Below are 20,707 nucleotides of genomic sequence, written 5' to 3'. Positions count from 1 at the left end.
GTGGTAACACAAGACAGCAAGGGGCTGTCGGTGGGAGTCAGTTCCCTTAGAAGTGGGTGAGGAGAGAGAGGTCAAATACTTTCACGGTGAGCAGTTTTCTGGGTATGCAAGTGAGGTCAGCGCCTGGGGCGGAGACAGTCTGCTCAGAGCCCACAGTGGTAAGGTTGCCCATCCATCAAGACTTCCACTCCTACTCTAATGCAAGTTGACCTTTCCTCACTGTGCTTTCAAGTTCCGTGCTTTTGCCTCAAAACACCCCACTTTATCGAAATCATTCCCCCCTTTAAATGCCAGAACAGCTTTTAAATGCACAGTGAATATTACCATTGCTACCTGTGTGTGGTGATTTTCATAGCCTCGGAACAACTGGCATAAATGCTACTCATGGTACCAGCTGCTACCAAGTTCTTGGTTGCTTTGGGAATTTTCACATTTTATTAGCGCAGGGACTGAATTTATAGTTATCTGCAGTATATAATTACAAGCACACATTATCAATATTATCAGCTTGACGCTTGAGCTTACTTTTCCATTAATACAAACCCCTGCAGTTTTTACATTAATTACAGAGAGAATTAATGACCTCTTAGACAAGTTTTCACCTATGAGTAAAGAGTTTGGAACCAGCTGTGCCCATTATGACTGCTCTCCAGACGCAGGGGCAATGCCCACGGCTCTGACTTTGGCCTTGGCCTCACATCCTCTGGCTGAGACTTAGAGGCTGCCCACCACCTCCCCAGGGGCCTCCTGTTTCTGGCCTGGCACACGGAAGGTGCTGTCGTTATTTTTAAATAAGAATGATAGATTTCTCATTATCGTTAAAGCCATCTTTCACGTGTAAATGGTAAATGTGAGTGGGAGAGATCATCCCAGGTTCAGGGCAGAGTCTCCTTCAATTTCTCCCCTCCCCCCTTTTTTTTTTTTACTATTCCAAATATTAATAATTGCTTTGATCCACAAAATGTCTGCTGTGCATTAGGTACTGTTAGGGAGCTTTCGGCACACATTGTCTCTAAGCCTCCTGGCCACCCTGCCAAGTAGGGGTGATTGTGTACACTTCACAGCTGTGGGGAAACTGAAGCCTGTGGAGGTAAAGTGACTTGCCAGAGTCATCCATCCATCCATCCACCCACCGACCTGTCCACCCACCCACCCATCCATCCATTCATCCATCGATCCATTCACTCACTCAAGGATGATTTGTTGAGTACCTCCAATGTGCCAGGCACTGCGCTAAATTAGATGCAGTTGATACAACGATGAATAATAGAGTCCTGCTGTGAGGAAAGTCACTGTCCAGTAGGAAAACAGACGAGAAAACAGACTATTACTGGGGAAGTACAGGGCGGGAGCATCTCAGAAGCATACCCAACCCAGCCTGAGGGGGTCAGGGAGGCTTCTCTAAGCAGACATCTAAGCAGAGCCTTGGAGGGCGAGTAGGAGTTGGCCAGGTGAGGAGTGGAGTGGGGTTAGGTGAAGTGGAGAGTGTCAGGGGCAGAGCAGAAAATGTATGCCACGACTGTGGGAGGCGTGTTTGGCACTTGCATTTGTGAAGAACTAAAGCTGTATCTGCAGAGGAACGGGGCTGTCGTGAGAAATGGTCTGGAACAGGAGCAGAAGGTAATTTGGGAGGCTGTAACAGGGACCCTGGTCAATTAGGCCCAGAGCTGAGGAGCTGCAGGCCCCCAGAGCAGAGTTTCCCTGCCTCCCTGCACACCTGGTCCTGGGGCCCGCCTTGGGTCCGCCTGGGCAGCATCAGGCCAGGATTCCAGTGACCGCAGTGCCCTCTAGTGTCCAGCAGCCCATCTTGCAGCCTCCGCCACAGGGTGGATTGTCTACCGCCAACCACCACTTACTGACCTGTTTGACTAGGTGCCCTGTGCTGGGTGCTGGGGACACGGGGATAAATAAGCCCCAGCCCCTGTCCCCACAGGGCCCCTGGCCCAGAAGGAGCATCAGCATGTGAACAGACGATGCTGAGAGAAGCGTGGGGTGGGAACGAAACAGGGGAGGGGTCAGGGCGAGTTCCCAGAGGGCACACCCTCTAAGCTGACTTGTGAAGAACAAGGGGGAAGCTAGCCAGGTGGAGAGGGGGCAGTGGGGGGATGGGGAATGGCTCTTTGAGCCAAGACAAAGAGAAGGCTTGGACAGCCGTGTGGCTGAGAATGTAAGTGCTTCTGTCTGGGTGGAGCACTGATTGAAGATGGGGGGGCGGGGGAAGGCTGAGACTAGCTGGAGGGTGGGGGGGTAGCAGCCAGTTCAGAGAAGGTTCTAGGGTGCCTGCCCCTAGCTTATGGTTGGCGTTCAGTGAACAGAATCATATTAGGAGCTTCCCTGCCCTTTGGGGATCATAAACGCGTCTGCTCTCCCCCCAGACATGCTGTTACTCATTAATATTTTCCATACAACTTCAGGGGCTTCAGAGATACTCCCCCTTCCCCACAGTGGGGGCACCCATGAACCACAGCCTGCCAAACTGCTCTTAGTATCAATATGGAAACTTTATCGTGGCCTCCGAGGCTCTGCATGATTGGACCCCCGCCTATATCTCTGGTCTCGCCTCTCTCCCCTTTGCTTTTTCCACGCAGCTGTGTTGGCCTCCTCGCAGTTCCTGGAAATACCGCCTCAGGTCCTTTGTCCAAGTTGTTTCCTCAGCCTGGAACATTCTCCCCTGCTACCTCCACTTTTTGCCCAGCTTCACTCCATTCATTTGTGAATGTCTGTCACCTCTCGGATACGGGCTCCATGAGATCAGGCCCAGTGCCTGGTCCACAGGATCTGTTGAATAACTGAGTGAAGGCCCCGCCAGTGCCCTGCGGCTGGGGTCAAGCTCCTCACCCTTAATTCCTCTTCCTTTCGGCCCACTGGGTCATCTCATGAGTCTACCCAACATGCTCAGATATGTCTAAATTCCAGGAGTGGCTCGGGGAGATTTTCTGAGAATTCTCCCCTTCCCTGAGACAAATAGGCTCCCCCGTGGGTCTCCCCTGTCTTCCTGGGAGAGGGGTCAGACTCTTTCAGGCTCAAGCTGACTCTTCATCATATATGCACATTCGTTTCACTGAATCTCCACAAGAACCCATGAGGTAGAAATTGCCACCTGTCTCTTAGAGATAAGGAAACTGAGCCTCAGAGGGGTTATCCAGCTAGAAAGTGGTAGAGCTGGGGGGCGCCTGGGGGGCTGAGTCGGTTAAGCGGCTGCCTTTGGCTCAGGTCATGATTCCAGGGTCCTGGGATTGAGACCCATGTCAGGCTCCCTGCTCAGCGGGGAGCCTGCTTCTCCCTCTCCCTCTGCCTGCCGCTCTGCCTACTTGTGCTCTCTCTCTAGCTCTCTGTTAAATAAATAAATAAATAAAATCTTAAAAAAAAAGAAAGTGGTAGAGCTGGGACTTGCACTCGCTCCACCAGGCACCGGGGTGTAGGCTCTTTGCCTCACCACAGAGGGAAAGGAGCTTGCCCCGGGTCGCACAACCTCAGCCTTCAGGCCGGGACTAGAATTTCTCTCAGCTCCTACCAGGCCAAAAGGAAGGTCTGGGCCAGGGGTGAGTGGGCACAAGGCACAGCTGGCTGCAGGAGCGAGAAGGGCTGCTGAAGGAGAAAGAAAAAAGCAGGGGTTGAGGCCAGAGTCGAGCCCCGAGGACCAGGGGCTTTAGAGGGTGGGAGGAGGAAGAGGAGGCCACAACCAACCGGCCCACAGATGCCAACTTCCCGGTGGTCTGGAGGGCCTATCTCTCTCAGCGGCTTTGGCTTTCTTGAGAGGAACCAGCTGCCCCGGCAGGGAGGCAGGAAGACAGGAAGGCTGGCCTGTTGCCTGTCAGTTCCTATTCCTTCTAGATCACTGCCCCCCTGGCCCCTCCCAGGGCCGCCTTCTGCTCAGAACAGCCAGGGGCCTGGGCTCTGGGGCTGTGAAATGACAGGAGCGCTCTGAGCTGGAGCTGTGGGACTCTTCAGGAGCCTCCCCCGCCCTCAGTCCTTCACATCGTCCAAATTCTCTCCTTTCTCCAGCCCCACCCATGTGGAGGAGAGAGAAAGAGAGAGAGAGGTTACTGTGATAGGTAGGTGGGGAGTCAGGGCATCTGGATTCTTGTCTGACTGGCTGTGTGAACATTAGCAAGACTCTGCCCCTCTCTAGGCCTCAGTTTCCCCATCTGTCAAGTCAGGCAGGGCAGTTTCCTTGGGAGAAGAGCCTCTTGATCCAGAACAGCGTTTCTTCTGATTTTTTTTGCTTTTCTCTTCAGGGAACATTTCTCTTAGCCAGTCCAGGAAACAACACAGAAGAGAATGAGAGCTTATTGCGGTGGTCAGGAATATTGGCCAGGGCCTCATCTTGATTTCCCCAGGTGGTTGATTTGAATATTACTTGATCTGGAGCATCTGGGCATAACAACAAAAGAGAGTCTCTTTGTGCGGAAGATGAGAATGTTTGTTGAAAAGCTTCTGTGGAAAGTTTTCTGTATTCACAAGGCAGCAATATGGCCGAGGGGACAGAATCCCGATCCGGGGAATGGTCAAACCAGGTCTTGATCTTGAGGTTCTGCCACTTAGTAGCTGTAGAACCTGTGCCCAATGACCTAGCATCTCTTTCTCCCGCTCAGTTTTCTCCTCAGGAGAATAGGGCTAGTGACACATACTTGAGAGGGTGCTTAGGGAGATTCCAGCAAAGATGCATGTAGGGAGCCTAGCCTGGGTTTGGCCCGGAGGAGTCACTGTAAGTTCTCAAAACTGCTTCCTCTTACTTGGAGTTCCCAGCCCTCCTGGGGGAGCAGGGGAAGGAGCAAAGTTTCCAGTTGCAGTCTGGCCTACCGCCCGGCTGGCCTGGCCCCGCCTCCTTGGTTCCTCCTTCTAGGGAAGGGCTTGGGGAGGAGGGGGTGGTGACACAGTGGAGGCACTGCCTGGCCAGGGGGGCCTGCCCTCGGGACAGGTCCAGACCCATGGAGCCCCCCGGGAGGAGTAGCAGGTAGGAACTTAGCCCCCCCTCCCACCCTGCAGCCTGACCCCCTCCTTCCCTGCCCCGGCCTGGACTCGGTCTTTGGGCTGCTGATTCAGCAGCCTCCTGGCTTCCTGGTTCCTGGCTTCCCCTCTTGGACTCTTGGAGGCCTTTGGCTTGGGGAGGGAGTTAGCGAGAGCGGACATCTGGGTGCCTGGCCCTGTGAGGACTCTGGAGCCCTGAGCAGCACAGTCCGTGGCCCATGAGGGGTGTAACTGTGGCTGCCTTGGCATGCTGGCCTGGCTCAGCACTGCAGGGCTCCCCATGGCCGCTGAGATTCTCTGATGTGAACATTTCGGCAGCCCAAGGGGCACTACTTCTCAGGTTTAATGAGATAATGAGTCAAGAACTGGGGCTGGTGACTGGCACCTAGATGGCACTTGAGAAACAGTCGTTCTGATGATGACGATTACTTCAGGGTCTCAGATTCTAAGATCTCTATAAGGATCTAAGATTTGGGCATCCTCAAAATCACAAGTGAGATGCTGGGTAGCTGGAATGGCCTGCAGCCACATTTCCGGGTCTTTACTTCGGCTCTGGAATGGCTAGGCCCTGACCACAACCTGCCTTCAGGGGCTTGTGGGGGACAGGGGCTGGCTGACCTGGAAGGGCCAGCTCCACTCCCAGCATCCACCCTGCACTGGATAAACCAGGCCCTCAGCCTCACTAACCTCCTGTCCAGCCCCCCCCCCCACCCCCCGCCCATTCTCTGGACTTTAATCGTGGGAAGCAGGAGGCACAGGGGCCTTTGGACCCTGCACTAGGGGTGGGGGCACAGCGCTGGGGGAGTGGAGTGTGGGCCCTGCCCTGGGCTGGGGGCACAGCACTGGCCTTGGAAGCCAAGACTCCTGCTGGGAACCACCCTGTCCCTGGCTCACTGGGCCCCACCCACCCGCTCAGCCCCAGTCCCATCCTGTCACCTAGACCACTGAGACCTTGTCAGCTCTCCTCCGCCCTCGCCTCGCCTCTCCTCTGCTCTGGCGCTCTCTGCCTCTCCCTGTCTTCTCTCTGTGTCTTTTGTCTCGCCCCTTCTCTGTCTTCCTCTTTTTCTGTCTTTCTCCTTTTCTGTCTCACCCTTTCCTTGTCTCTTTCGGTTTCTCTCTGTCCCTTTCCCTCTCCTCCTACAGTGTTTCCTCCACCCACCTGGCCTGGGTTCTTCCCCCTCTTTGGATACAGAGCCTCTTCTCTCTCCATCCCTTCCTCCCTTCTTATAAGGGGACTTCTATAAGGGGGACCCCCCATGCAGCTTTTCCCTTTCTCTTTCATCCCCCCTCCCCTCTTCCCTACCCGTGTGGCGTCTGGTGTGAGGAGGGCTCCCTTCCCCCTTCCCTGCTGTGGTGTCCCAGTGTCTCCGTGGCTCAGGTCCCCACGGAGTCACCTGGATCACAGGAGGCCCAGACCAGCTCTTTTGTCTCTGCTGCCCCCTGTTGTCGTTGTGTTCTGTTTGTGGTTCGAGTGCCGTCCTCTCTTTCTTGACTTTGTGGTTTTTTTCTTTTTTTCTTCCTTCCTTCCTTCCTTCCTTCCTTCCTTCCTTCCTTCCTTCCTTCCTTCCCTCTCTTCCTTCTCTCCCTCCTGCCCTGCCTCCCCACCTCCCACCCCTCCTCTTCCATTCCCAATCCTCTACCACCCATTCCTTCCAGTCTTCCTTCTCCCCTTCCCCACTCGCTCTCTCTTCCTTGTCCTTATTCCCCACCCTGCCTCTCCCCTCCCTCCCTGTCTCTCTCTCTGTCTCTCTTTCTCTCTCTGTCTCTTGCTGTCTCTCAGGTCCACAGCGTCTCATACTCTACACCAGTATTGCTGTCCTACTCAGGTCCTTGACTCCATGAAGCTTACCCCCTCAGGCAGGCTGGCAGAGAGCAGGTAAGAGCTAGACCCATCCCTCCCCCCATCCTAAACCCTTCTGGACAAATCTGCCATAGCATTGCCAGACTCCCTCCCCCATCTCCCTCTAGCCCCTGGAATGAATGTGGAATGGATGTCTGAGCATGTGAGGAGAGTGACTGGGAGACCAGGTAGGAGACAAAAGAGGACATTCAGATTCTGTTTGTAGTTTGTCCTTCCTTAAAAATCCTTCCCTAGATACCTGCCCCCAAAAGTGGGAGTAGTTGGTTCTAGAATATGTAACATTTGAGCTGCTTTGAAGGATGAGTAAGAGCTGGCCAGTTGGATAGGATGGGGAAGGATGTTTAGGCAGGGGGAAAAATTGCCCACACCTTTGAGAACAACATTATTTCCAAGGTAATTGGAAATCACATTTTACATTTTCTAATTATAATGCAATAAAATGAAATATTCATAGCAATGGCAAAAAAGGTTAGGCCTATTTGAAAGTTGAAAAAATACTTGGCTGAAAGAGGAAATAAGAATGGAATTTATAGGCTATTTAGGGTAAGTATCAATTATAGACTATTTAGAATAAATGTCTATGGGAATACTATATACCAAAACCTACAGGATGTGACCATGGGGGATTCCCAGAGGAAAATTTATAGTCTTAAATGCTTTTATTAGAGAACAAGACAGTTTAAATTAAATGAACTAATTATTCCACTCAAGAATTTAGAAAAAGAACAACCAAAAGAAAGCAGAATAAAGTAATTATTATAGATAAAACCAGAAATTAATGAAATAGAAAACAAAGGATTTGATAAACTAAGAGGTGGTTTTTTAAAAGATCAGTAAACTAGACAGACTGTCCTCTGACAGATATGACAGAGAAAAAGGCAAGAAAGACATAAATAAAATAAGGTATGATGCAGGGGATTTAACCACAGATTTTGAAGAGACGAAAAAAGTCATAAAAGATGCTTTGTATAATTTTATACCAATAAATGTGAAACTCTAGATGAAATGGGTGGTTCTCTAGGAAAATATAAATCACCAAATGACTTAAGGAGTGACAGAAAAGCTGACTAGAGTAGAACAATATAGAAGAAGTTAAAAAGATGGTCAAAGTTTTCTCTTCAGAAATGGTACCAGGGCCCACTTGGTATTATGGAAGTTCTCATATGATGGAAGTTCTATCAAATCTGGAAAGATCGGATAATAGAAAAAAATGGACAGCTTCCCAGTTCATTCCAGAAAGCTAGTATAACTGGATATGTTTAGACAAAAAAAAAAAAAAAAAAGAAAAGAAAACTATAGCCTAATCTCATATATTAATACAGTCACAAATATTTTAAATAAAAGAGTATCAAACTGAATTCATCCAAAAGTATTGAAAGAAGAATGTATCTTGACAAATGAAGGTTTGTCCCAGGAGCGCAGGAATTGTTCAACATTAGGAAAGCTGTTATTATAATGGATTACATTAATAGATTAAATAGAACATATAACTATCTCCATAAATGCTGAAAACATAATCTGATAGAATTACATATCCATTCTTGATTTTAGAACTCTTAGTAAGTGTCCTAGTTATTTCTTGCTGTATTGGGGTAATTTGTTACACAGCAATAGATAACTAGTACAGTAAGCTATCAGTGAAAACATCCTTAAATTGGTAAAGAATTTTTTATCAGAAACCAAAGACAGTCATCAAATGTAATAGTGAAATACTAGATAAATTGCCATTAAGTTCGGGAACAAAAGTATGACTGCCATCACTGTCACTAACCAACATTTTTTAATAGAAGTTTTTAACCAGTGGGGTTAAAAAAAAGAAGTAAGTGGTATAAATATTAGAAAGAAAGACTCAGAATTAGCACTCTTTGAAGATGATGTGGTTGTCTACTTAGATAATCAAAGAGAATAAAAGGAAAAATTTATTAGAACTAATAAGAAAATTATGTGAGATGGCTAGATACAAGATAAATATACACCCAAACCATTAGCGTCTCTGAATACCAGCAACAACTAATTAGAAGACATGATAGAAAAAGATTTCCTTCACAATAGTAGGGAAAAGTGATAAAATTCCTAGGAATTGACAAGAAACATGAAATACTTCTCTGTAGAAAACTATAAAATTTCATCAAAGGCTGTGGGAAGACTTGAATAGTCAAGCGTCCTATCCTGTTCCTGGTTGGGAAGATTGAATATGGTAAAAATGACAATTTTTTCCCCTCAGTTTGGTCAAAAGGTTCAACACATTTCTCATTAAAATTTCAGTGGTATTTTCCTTGGGGGGTTGGGCAATTGGATTTTAAAGTTCATTTGGAAGAGTAAAGGCCCATGGATTACTAAGAAAATTTTGGAAAGGAAGAACAATGAGGGGGAGCTTGTCCTATTAAATACAAAACTTACCATAAAGCTGCAGAAATTACATATATTAACACAGAAATAGAGGATGACATACGTGGAACAAAATAGAGATTTTAGAAACAAACCCACATATTCATATGGGAATTTAATTTATGATAAAAAAACACATGTCAAATCAGTAGGGACTCAGTAAGTGGGAGAGGACCATCGGCTATCAGTTGGGAAAAAGTGAAGTTAAACCCCTGTCTCATATAAAATCAAATACAAAGGATAGAACTATAAGTGTACCAGAAGAAAATACAGAATATTTTTATAATATTAGGGTGGAAGAGCCTTTCTGAGCATGATGGAAGAACCCAGAAGCCATAAAGTAAAGAGCAGTAATTTTGGCTACAATGAAGTTAAGAACTCCTGTGTGGAGAAAGATACTATACACAGAGTTAAAACATAACAGGCTAGGAAAAGGTATTTGCTACATAGATATCAGGGAAAGGTTAATTATCTCTGTCTATACGTCATCACCTGGAAATCAATAAGAAAAAGAGGTATACCACATTTAGAATAGAGAAATAACGTGATCTGGCAATTCAGCAAAGAAATTGACATCCATTAGCTGATGAATGAGAAAGGATACTTGAGCTTGCCAATAGCTAAAGAAATGTAACTAAAACAATAACGAAGTACCAATTTTAAAGTGCCAAAATTGAGAGGATTGAAAGAGTTGTGAAGAAACAGAACCTCTCACATTCCTTGACTGGAGTGCAAATTAGTGCGATTTTTTATGGCACCTTTTTGTTAGTTGCCCCCAGAACCTTAACATGTGCATATACTTCTAACGTGAGAACCATGTCTTAGAGGTAAATTTCTCTAAGGCTTTACTACAAGATGGTCCCCCAACCAGAGGTCTTTTCTAAAACATTTAGTCCCAACTGCAAGCATAAACCATACTGCGCAACTCTTTGTCACATGCCCTTGTAGGATCACATTCTCAGCCAACCCTTAATGAAAAGGTTGCATGATGTATGCTACTCAAAATAAAGACAGGATTATGTGAGTAGGAATAATCTTTTACCCAGTCTATAAAAATGTTAAAGCAACAGAAATAACTTTTAGCTACATTTTAAACAAAATGTGCATTCCTTTGGCCCAGCAATTCAACTTCTAAGAGCTTATCCTTCAAAACCACTTCCAGACATACACAAAGATATTCACTGCAGCATTGTTTATGATTGCAAAAAATTAAAACAACCTTCATGTCCATCAGTAGAGAGCAGCTTTTCCTTCATGATTCACCCCTACCATGGAATACTCTTACAGATCAAAAGAAAAAGGTCTATTTCTGTATACTGGCATAGAAGGATCTCCAAGACTTATTGTTATGTGAAAAAAAGCAAGTTGCAGAACAGGGCTTGTAGTATTATCCCATTGTTGTAAGGAAAAGAAAATCCACATAACAATGATGAAAACATGTTATGCACATCCTGTCATAATTTCAAAACCACTGGCCTTTTTCCTTGGTCCCATTTCCTTGCTTTTACTAACTTATTTCCTTCTTCCTCTGTACCACTTCCCTATGTCCAGTTGTTCAGATCTTGCTTTTCCTTTTAATAACTAGCTCAAATACCACCTTATTCATTCAGTGAGATTTGTCCTGCCTATCCTTGGTTAGGCCTTGTGCTGAACCTTTGTGGGATACAGGACTGAATTGTATCTGGTCCTACCATCAGGGAGCTCAAGTCTAGAAGGGAGAGACACATAGACAATGACAGCACAGTGTGGTTTGGTATGGGACAGAAGTAGGTTCAGAGGGCTTCCTGAGGAAGGGCACCTAATCCCATCTGTCCCCTACAGGAGGGGACATGGGTACTGAGTCTTGAAGAGTAATAGCTTTCCTTCATCCCCCAACCCTGCCAGAAGTGGTCTTGCCTACTTTTTGGCTCTTCCAAGCAGGATGACCTAATGGGGGAAAAGAGTTGAGTCAGTACCTTTCTTTATTCAAACCTAAGTCTGACCACTTACCAACTCTATGACTGTGGCAGGCCATTTAACCTCTGAGCCTCTGTTTCCTCATCTATGTAGTGAGGATAATGCCTACTTACCTCTCAGGGCTGATTTAGGATTGGAGATGGTACATGTAAAATTCCTGGGTGACTATCAACTCTTGAAGGGCAGGGACCACCCGTGTCTTCTGTTCCTCATAGCCAAGTGTGTAGCATTGGATTGGATTGGATCTGGGGATGGTTCTGGAGCAAAGAATGGGCCTGACCATAGTGGGGCTTTGAGATGAGAAGGCTGAGAGTAGTACATGGGATGGAGGGGATTGCAGTATAAGAAGAGAGGGCCACGTCTCTGGTCTTGCCATGAAGGTGACACAGGAGGGAAAAAAATGGGCAGGTGGCCTGGGAAATGGAGCCCAGACAGGGCATTCTGGCCCTGGCTCTTGGCCCTGTTCTTTTATTGCTCCCATCTTCCAGTCTCACAGTCTGGGGCAGGGAAGTATGGTGGACCAGTATTTGCACCGGTGCCAATACATCTCCATTTCATTCCCAGTTCTTTCACTCACTAGCTGGGTGACCATAAACAATTCCCTTTGCATCTCTGAGCCTAGTTCCTTACCTGTTGAAAGAAACACAATACCACCAACATCATGGGGTTGATGGATGAGATCAGTTGCTGAGTGCCTGGCACATAATGGGTACTCAAAAAAAGCATAGCTCTTCTTAGTGTTCATTTCAGTAGACACTTAACAGAGTTCTGCTGTAGCCAGGGCCTATGCTAGGTAATGGTTCTTGCCTTCTACAAGTCCCCAGTTAGTTGGGGAGACCAAGGATGTCTATGATAGAGGGGCTCATGGTGGGGGGTGGGTGCTGTGGAAGCCCAAAGGAAGGGATCTGGCCCGGTCCAGGACTGCTGCAGGTCAACTCAGCCTAAGAGCTGAGTCTTAGAGGATGAGTAAGAGGTAGTCAGGGACAGAAGGGTGAAGTGTGGAAGAACATTTCAGGCAGAAGGAGTGGCATATGCAGAAGAACCTAGATGTTATTGGGTAGGGCCAGAGGTTCTTAACCTGGGTGGCATGGGCTTCAGGTGGTCCATGAACCTCCTGAATTGAGTGCAAAATGTTTTGTGTGTGCACCTATGGGCTTTTTGTTGTTGTTGGGGAGATGTTCCATGGCTTTCGTTATATGCATAAAGGGTTTGTGTTACTCCAAAAAGGTCAAGAACCAATGTTGCTAGTGACAAAGTGTCATGGGATTGAGATCCATTTAGAATGGATTCTAAATAGGAGAGAAATTTGGTAAAATTTGTGTTTTAGAAACATCACATTAGCAGTCAGTATGAGAAATGGATTGTATGCATGGGGGCCAGCTGGAGGGCCTAAACTGGGGTATTGGCACAGAAGGGAATGGATTTGAGCAAAACTACCCTGTTGCACTACTCCACTGGGCACTGGTCATATAGAAACATTTTAATTTCAAATTATGGAATTAAAAGCCTTTGAGAGTTATTAATGAGAGACCCAATAGAAGATGAAGGAAAGGGAGGAGACAAGGATATGTTGGCATTAGCAGAGGGCCACAGGGACATGAATCCAGGGTAGTAGTGCAAGAGGAAAAGGGAACCTCTGTTAATGCTTACCCAGCACTTACCCAGTCCTTGGTGGTTACTAACTTCCATCCTACTCGGTTCTTGGAGGTCCCAGAGCAACACTGGAGACACTTACCACTCTATGGACTTTGGAGAGGATTTACATCTGGTTTGTGAGTCAGGTTGTTTCCTGAGGAAAGTGGTGTTTGAGTCAATCATTCAAGGTCCATAAAGATTTGGAGAGCTAGAGATGGGGGAGGATGCTCTGAGAGAGCACACCAAGGCCCAGGGGTGAGGGATGGTGAAACCGAACGTGGGAGGGGGCGGAGCTTAGACCTGCTTCCTTCTTCATTGTAGGCAGCTGGGGAGACTTGAGCAGTTCTTGAGGAGGCAAAATGACACTAATCAAAGAGGCTTTTTAGAGGAAGGGAAACTAGGGAGGAGGCTGCTGTGGTAATCCAAGAGAGATAAGCTGGGGTAGTGGCTGTGGGGATAGAGCAGAGGAGATGCATTTGAGAGGTGACTGGGAGGAGGAGAGAACTGGAGTAGTAGGCTGAATAAATAGTGGGGGTGGGAGGGAGTGGAGATGGCAGAGGTTGGAATTCACAGTGTTTCAGTGTTCAGGTCTGGCAGTGGAATCATTCATTCAACAAATATTTATTGAGCGCCAGACGCTGTGCTGGGCATTGGGAATACAGCACTGAACAGAACAGATGCTGGTCCTGATGGATCTTACAGTGGGTGAGATGGATAATAAATAAATAAGCAACCAAATATATAGAATGTGTCTGGTGCCACGCCTCTCTGGAGGACGATGTTCCAGACAGAAGGAACGTGGAGCGCAAAGGCCCCGAGGCAAGAGTGTGCGGGTCATGTTCACAGCAGGGAGACCAGTGTGATTGGAGAAAGAGCCAACAAGGAGTGAGAGGAGTAGAAGATGAGGAGGTGGAATCGGCAGAATTTGGTGACTGACTTGTTAAGGGAGCAGGAATAGTCTAGCATGACTCCCAGGTATGTTTTGGGCTTGGGCGACTGGGTGGATGGTGGTGCTTTTCACTAAGGTGCAACATGCAGAGGACAGGTTTGCAGTGGTAAGATGCTGAGTTTGAGGTCCCCGTGAGCTGTGAAGGCCCTAAAGGCCATCCTGGTGGAGCTTCCTGCAAGCATTAGACTTGATGGGTCTGAGACCCAGGAGAGAGGTCCATGAGACAGCGACGGGGTTGGGGGAGGGGTCCTAAGCCATCCCTGAGGTTAAGCAGTGGAGTGAGACTGCTGGCAAAGGGTGTGGAATGAAAGAGAAGAGGACCAGAGCAGAACTGGGGAAGAGACACCAACGCAGAAGAGATGGGGAGAGGAAGAAGAGATGGGGGTGGCCAGAGAAGTAGGAGGAAAACCAGCAGGGAGTGGGTTCACGGAAGCAGAGGAAGGAGAGCCATCCGCGTGCACAGGAGGGGCTTGTTAAGAGTGGCAAATGTTACAGCTGGGGGAAGGAAGATGAGGGTGGGAGAGAGTCTATTGGCTTTAACCACTAGGAGGTCCTCGGCGACCTGGCTAAGAACAGTTTTGGTGGCAGGGTGGGCGCACGAGGCAGATTGCAGTGGGTTGGAGAGCTCGTGGGAGGTACTGAAGTGGAGATGGCCAGTGGAGATGAATTTCTCAAGAAGCTTAGCTGTGAAGAGGAGAGAGGGACAGTGATTGCTAGAGGGAGATGTGGGGGCAGATCGAGGGTTTTTATTCCCAGATGGGAGAGACTTGAGCTTCTATAAATGTTGGTAAGAAGGAGGCAACAGAAAGAGAGAGAGAGAGAGAGAGAGAGAGGTTGAAACACAGGAGGGAGAGGGGATGATTGTTGTGGAGGAGGTAGCAGGGGTGGGCTCCAGAGCCCGAGTGGAGGGGCTGGCCTTAAATAGTATAGGGGCCCTCTCTTTCTCACAGAGAGGTAGAGCAGGGGTAGTGGGGGCGAAGACAAGGGCGTTGAGGGGGTTGGTGAGGGAAATGCTTCAGTGGAGTTCGGAGCAACCGCCAAGGGCAGGAATGGGGGAGCTAGGAGGAAGCAAGGAATACTTCTGCTTGAGAGTCAGGGAGGACTTCCTGCAGGAAGCAGCATTTAAGCTGGGCCATAATGTTCAGATGGGATTTCAGTAGTGGAAGATGTGTGCAAAAGGAAGAAACAGCGTCAGCGAAGGCACAGAGGTGTGAAGAGGCCAGCCATCCTAATGGAATAACGAACGAGCTGGTTTGATGGAGGCTGAGCATGAAGTGAGCCACTGATACTGACAGTAATAATAACAGTTACTGTGTATGAAGCACCAAACCTACCCTGTGGCAGGTGCTCGACATACTTGAATCCATTTAATCCCACCACGCCCTGCGGAATGGGCATTTGCTCACTTTGTAGATGAGGAACATAAGTCCTAGAGAAGTAAAGAAGTGGACCCGAGGTCACCCAGCTAGGAGGAGGTGGGGCTGATATTCATACCCAGGTCTGTGGAACTCTAAAGTCCATGCTTTCTCCACCGGACGAGGAAGGCCAAGTGAGGCCATGTGATGGGGGAGCCTTGAATGCCAAGCTGAAGAGTCTTGACCTTTTATCCAGGAAGCAACGGGAAGCCAAGGTGGGTGTCTAAGCAGAGACAAGCAAGAGATTCATGCTTGCCGACTTTATTAGGAAGGCTAACGGGTCCAAAAGGGTAGAGAGAAGAAACCAGGAGATGACCGCAGGGCCGGAGTGAGGGGTGGCAGAGGCCTGACCTGGATGCGAAGGGGGGTGGGGGGTGGCCTGGAAGATCACTTGTCCTTTGTGACAGCCTTGAGAGGTGTGGCGTTTTCTCCTTTTCTAGGTAAGGAATGGGAGACTCAGAAAGGGCGAGCTGCTTGCCCTGGGCTTGAGCTCTGCTTCAGGTGCTTCTGCTGACTCAGTGACTCTATGGAACAATGTGTCAGAGGGAGCTTTGAGTATGAAGAGCGGGGTGTGCGCGTGTGCGCACGTGTGTGTGTGTGTGTGTGTGTGTGTGTGTGTGTGTTACGTGCACATGTGTGGGCTCGTCTGCCTGTCCGATGGACAGCAGTGCCTTTCCTTGCCTGTCCCTCTCCTCTTTCCTTCCCATCTCTTCCCAATCCTCCAGTCACCTGGCTTCCATACCTCCTGCCTCTCTTGAGCCAAGGGGTCTGGGAGCAGGGCGATACTGTTTCATCAGCTATCTCCAGAGGAGCAGACTTTCCATTCCCAAGGCAGCTGGGCCCCCTGAGCCCTACTGTCCATCCATCCATGCCGCGAAACCGTAGCCCGGCTCCAGGGCCTGCCGCACGCAGACTGGCTCCCAGTAGCCGTCTGCAGTACCCCGGGGACAGGAGCTTGCTCCCACACCATCTCCTCCCTGCCACCGTGGCGCTTCCATGCGGGTGCCAGTGGCCGCCTTGGGAAACAAATTCAGTTCCCGCACAGTTAACAAGGACTGCCACCATGTTCCCGTTGCTCTTCTCTGCCAGGCACTTGACGTATGTTCCAGTCCTTGCAACAGTCCTGTGGGGTTGGCATCATGAGCCCCATTTTTACAGATGAGGACCCTGAGGCTTCAAGAGGGGCAATAGCATGCCTGGGCACATAGCCTGGAAGCACTTGCAGAGCTGGTGTTAGAACCCAGGTCTGTTTGCTTCCAAAGCTGTGGGCTTTCCACACCCCATCTCTGAGCATCACCGATTTCCCCGACCCTGAGCGTTCAGGAGATACAAATCTTAGTCCTTCAAGGGCAGGGTAGATTTCTAGACATTGTGCCAAGTTCACCTAAAGGACCCAGTGGGATGAGCCTGAGACTTGGAGCTCTGAGAACTCCGGGCTGAACTCCCGACTCTACCACCCACCCAGCTATGTGACCTTGGGCAGGTTATCTCAGCCTCTCTGAGCTTCAATTCCCTCATCTCTAAAATGTTGCCGTGTTGTTGCAGGGGTTAAATGAGTGATGTCTGCAAAGAGCCAGCACCGAGCAGGCTGCTACTATTTCTTTTCAAATGAAGGTTGGGCCACCTGTCAGGTCCGAAATGGAATTGGTATACTCTGGGCATGACCTTAAGCCAGCCCAGCTTGGGTGTGGGGGAGGGCTGCTGCAGCCTCTTTGGAGACTGAGCTGGGCGTGGCCCTAGATCATCGGTGACACTGGCCTCCCCATCCAGACCCCCATCTTAGCCCCGCCACCCTGGTTCCAAAGCCGTTCATGTATCTCCCCTGCTCTGCAAACTAATGCCTCTGCCTCTCTCTGTCACCCGCCCGCCTGTGGCCTCTACCCTGCCCTTCCTGGCCCCAGGGAAGAGGAGGAGGAGGAGGAGACTGAGGAAGAGGAAGAGGAAGACGCTCATCAGTTCTGCTGTCCGGCCTCCGAGTGCAGTAGTCCCTCCTCTCGGTAACTGAGAGGACAAGGGTCATTTTCTATGCAGAAGCAAAAGCCTTAACCAGCCCCCCCACACCGCCCGCGATCCCCCATGGGACCCTGTCCCTGCTTCAGGATGGGCAAGCATCGTGCCCCTTCCTCCCCCACCTCCTTGGAATTCCCACACCCCCCCACTGCTGTCTCCCCTGGACTCCAGCCCCCCAATTATAAAGGCTGGAGCCCTAGGTCTGACTAAAATGTGGGAGCAGCAGAGCTTGGAGCTTGGAGCTTGGAACCTGGACCCTCCCGCACCCGCACCCCACTTCCCAGGCACCCTGGAGCCTGCCACTCCTGGAGAGGTCTCCAAATGACATCCCAAGGACCTACCTCTGTCCTCTGTGAGCACAAACAGAGATGCAGGGTGCCTAGGGCTCAGAGGACCAGACGGGGGCGGGACCCGGCCTGCCTAGTTCCCCGTTGCTCGTTCCCTCGCTGTGGCCATTGTTGCCATCCCCTCTGCTGCTTGAAGGCCTCGTCCCATGCCCTCTGCCACTCCCACAGCGCTCTGTAAGTGTGGTCAGGGGGAAAAGGCCTTTCAGAGTGCGCGTGTCGCGGTGTACAAAGGAATTGCCATCAATAAAAGCTGATCTCTTCTCTCTGTCTGATGTATGTTCCACCCTCCCCCCCACTTCCCTCTCCGCATCCCCACCAGGGCTTTCCCTTCTTTCCTATCCAGGGCTTGGGACAGGGCCTGGGAGAGAGAGTAGGGTTCGATTTTTGGTATTGCCAGCACCAAGAGGCAGGCACTCACTCACTCAATGAATGAGTGCTGCGGCGCTCTCACCACGGGCAAGCCTGCTGCCTTCTCCAGCCCGTCAGCCTGGCCAGCCCGGACACGCCGCTTGGCCCCTGTGCTTCCTAGTTTCTGCCCCCCCTCCCCGTGTGTGAAAGGTGGAGGGGGGTTGGGTCAGAGGATATCCAAGGGCACCTCCAGCTCCAACATTCTATCGATCTCAAATGCAACAGTTTTAAGGAAGTATGATTACATGTGTTTAAAATATGATAATTCAATGACACATTCCATGCAATTCTGTGGTTTCTATTTCCACAACACTGTGATTTGGGGAAGTCTCCAATCCTGTGGATTTCATGATTCTATTATTTTAAAAAAGTTTCTGATGGTATGATTTTAATATTCTGTGATGGTAAGAGTCCTTGATTCTGTACTTTCAAGGTTCCGATTCTGTACTTTCAAGGTTCCGATTCTGCAACTTTAGGGGTCTCTGAATCTAAGGGGAAGCCATTTCCTCCAGATGCAATGACCCTGAATATTTCCTGCACCTTCCTGGAGTGTGTTCTAAGAATCCCTGGAGGCTGTTGGCAGGAGGGTGGAAGGTATCCTTTTTGGACTGTAGGACCCACACCTTCCATAATGTGTCTTCGGTGGGAACAAAGTCAGGAGACCCCCCCAAGCGGGCTCATACCCCGGCTTTCCCTTTCTAAGCCTTTGGCATTGAACAAATCTGAGTTTACCTTCTGGTTCTCTCACTTATTGCCTGTGTAATCTTGAGCAAGTATCTTCTGCTTGAGCTTCATTTTCCTCCCGAGCACGGTGAGAATGTATCTACCTCTGTGGGTTATCGTGAAGATTAACAAGGAAACACAAGGAGCCCAGCATAGGGTCTGGTGCACAGCTGGGCAAGTGTGCAGTGATGGGTGGCTCTTGCTTTGATTAGAGCCCACAAGAGAGTCCCCCCTGTCCTTTCTTTCAGCCCTCCCTTCAGCATCCCCATCACATTGGTCCTGTCCTTTCCCCAGAGGCTCACCTTATTCCCTCACTCTCTGTTTCACTCAGCCTCTCAACTCATCTACTCACTTACTCAAATTCTAATTTATTTCTCACCTCCCTCTGGCCTTTCCTCTGTTGCTCCCCCTCTCTCTTCCTCTTCTCGTTCCTTTACTCTTCCAGAAGGCATTGCTTGAGCACCTAACTGTGGGCAAGGCTTTATTTTATTATTTTATTTTTTAAAGATTTTATTTATTTATTTATTTGTCAGAGAGAGGGAGAGCTGCAGGCAGAAGGAGAAGCAGGCTTCCCCCTGAGCAAGGAGCCCAATACGGGACCTGAACCCAGGACCCTGGGATCACGACCTGAGCCAAAGGCAGACACTTAACCGACTGAGCCACCCAGGCGTCCCCTGACGAGGCTTTAAGCTAAATTCTGTGAGGGCTCCAAAAGAAGACAGTGGCTGTGTTCTCCCTAAGTTCTCCATCACCCAGGGGAGACGAGAATTCCTTTGGAAAAATAGTCAGGGCCTGAGGGGCAGAAATGATGGAGTAGATACGGCTTCACTGGTGAGCAGCATCTGTTCCTGGCCCAAAGAGGAGGGAGTATGTCAGGGTGGGCTAGGGAGGATGGTGGTGTCAAGGAGGGCTTGCTGGAGGAGGAGGGGCAAGAAGTGGAAGGCTGGGAAGGGTTTGAGAGGCATCACAGGAGACAGGCACAGCCTGGACAAAACTCTGGCAGGGAGCCTCAGGGTTGTGCTGGGGAATGGCGTGTAGATTGTTCTGTTCAACTGGCTCTCCAGGGAGTGGGAGGCTGGATGACCTGTGGCTAGAGAGACCATTCTACCCTTTATCTGACTGGAGATGCAAGGAAGTAGGGTAGGGGTGGGAGTTCAACTAAAATGGAGGCAGAGGGCAAGCCAAGGTCAGGTGATCACCGTGGGAGCCAATGAGGTATAGACTCCTGTGTAGGCAACTGAATTGGCCGAGGGCCTGTGCTGGGGGAAGGGGGAAGGTTTCTGTCAGCTGTGAGGGAAGTGTGTGTGCCTGTGCATATGTGTGCGTGTCCTTATGTGTGGCAGGCAGGTGGATCAGTAGTGAGAGGCCGGGCATTGTTATGTATCTAAGGGGATGTGATTGTGTGAGGCTGGGTGTGAGGAATTCTGAGTGTGTGTGTGAGGTTGATTGTGTGAGGTGCTGACCTTCTGTGCCTGGCAGGCTCTCTGTGTCGGCCCGGTAGAGATAATCACAAGACTGGGTGTGGGTGGCTTTTGAGCATGTGGGGCTGTGGCTTTTAGGGTGACAGTTGTCAGGCAGGATGGTCACACACACTCAGACACACACGACTGCTACCTGTCTTAGGGGACCGAGGTGGCTGCTGAGCACGTGCTGTGTGCTGGGCCCTGGCCTGGGCATGCAGGGTCCACAGAGGTGTGACTCATACCCGGCCACTGCCGTTGGGAGACAGGAGCAGGGAAGGGGAGGGACACTTCAAGGGGGTATCACAAGTTAGCTGCCGATAAGGACCGCCCGTGAGGTGAGGGTGCACAAGACGCAGAGGAGGGAGTAGCGGACCCTGTCAGGTTCTGTTGGTGGGGGGGCGGGGGGGGGAAGTGAGTCAGAATTGACTTTCCGGAAGGGCTCACCTGCTCAGAGTGCTGCAAGATGCAGATGAGGTCTGGGGCCAAGGGGAGAGGCAGGCCATCCTGGGCAGAAGAAACAAAGGAAGAGTATGAGCACGGGCACTGGGCTCCCTAGCCTGGCAAGTGCAAGTTGCCTGCTT

At 49.7% G+C, this 20,707-nt stretch overlaps 1 protein-coding gene across 1 annotated transcript in view; it reads left to right on the top strand.

The window, feature by feature from the left end:
* The window catches only part of IQSEC2 (IQ motif and Sec7 domain ArfGEF 2), a 76,708-nt gene that overhangs the window by 30,828 nt on the left and 25,173 nt on the right, over positions 1-20,707 (top strand). Inside the window, exon 3 of the mRNA XM_088028772.1 lies at positions 6,752-6,847. Coding sequence (XP_087884898.1) covers positions 6,752-6,847 — 96 coding nt within the window. The remainder of the gene's footprint in view (positions 1-6,751; positions 6,848-20,707) is intronic.

The sequence above is a fragment of the Eumetopias jubatus genome, unplaced genomic scaffold (genome assembly GCF_037043125.1).
Source record: "Eumetopias jubatus isolate StellerSeaLion01/CBP00866 unplaced genomic scaffold, mEumJub1_p1.0 scaffold_11, whole genome shotgun sequence".
NCBI classification, from domain to species: Eukaryota; Metazoa; Chordata; class Mammalia; order Carnivora; family Otariidae; genus Eumetopias; species Eumetopias jubatus.
This window is presented reverse-complemented; position numbering and strand designations above follow the sequence as displayed.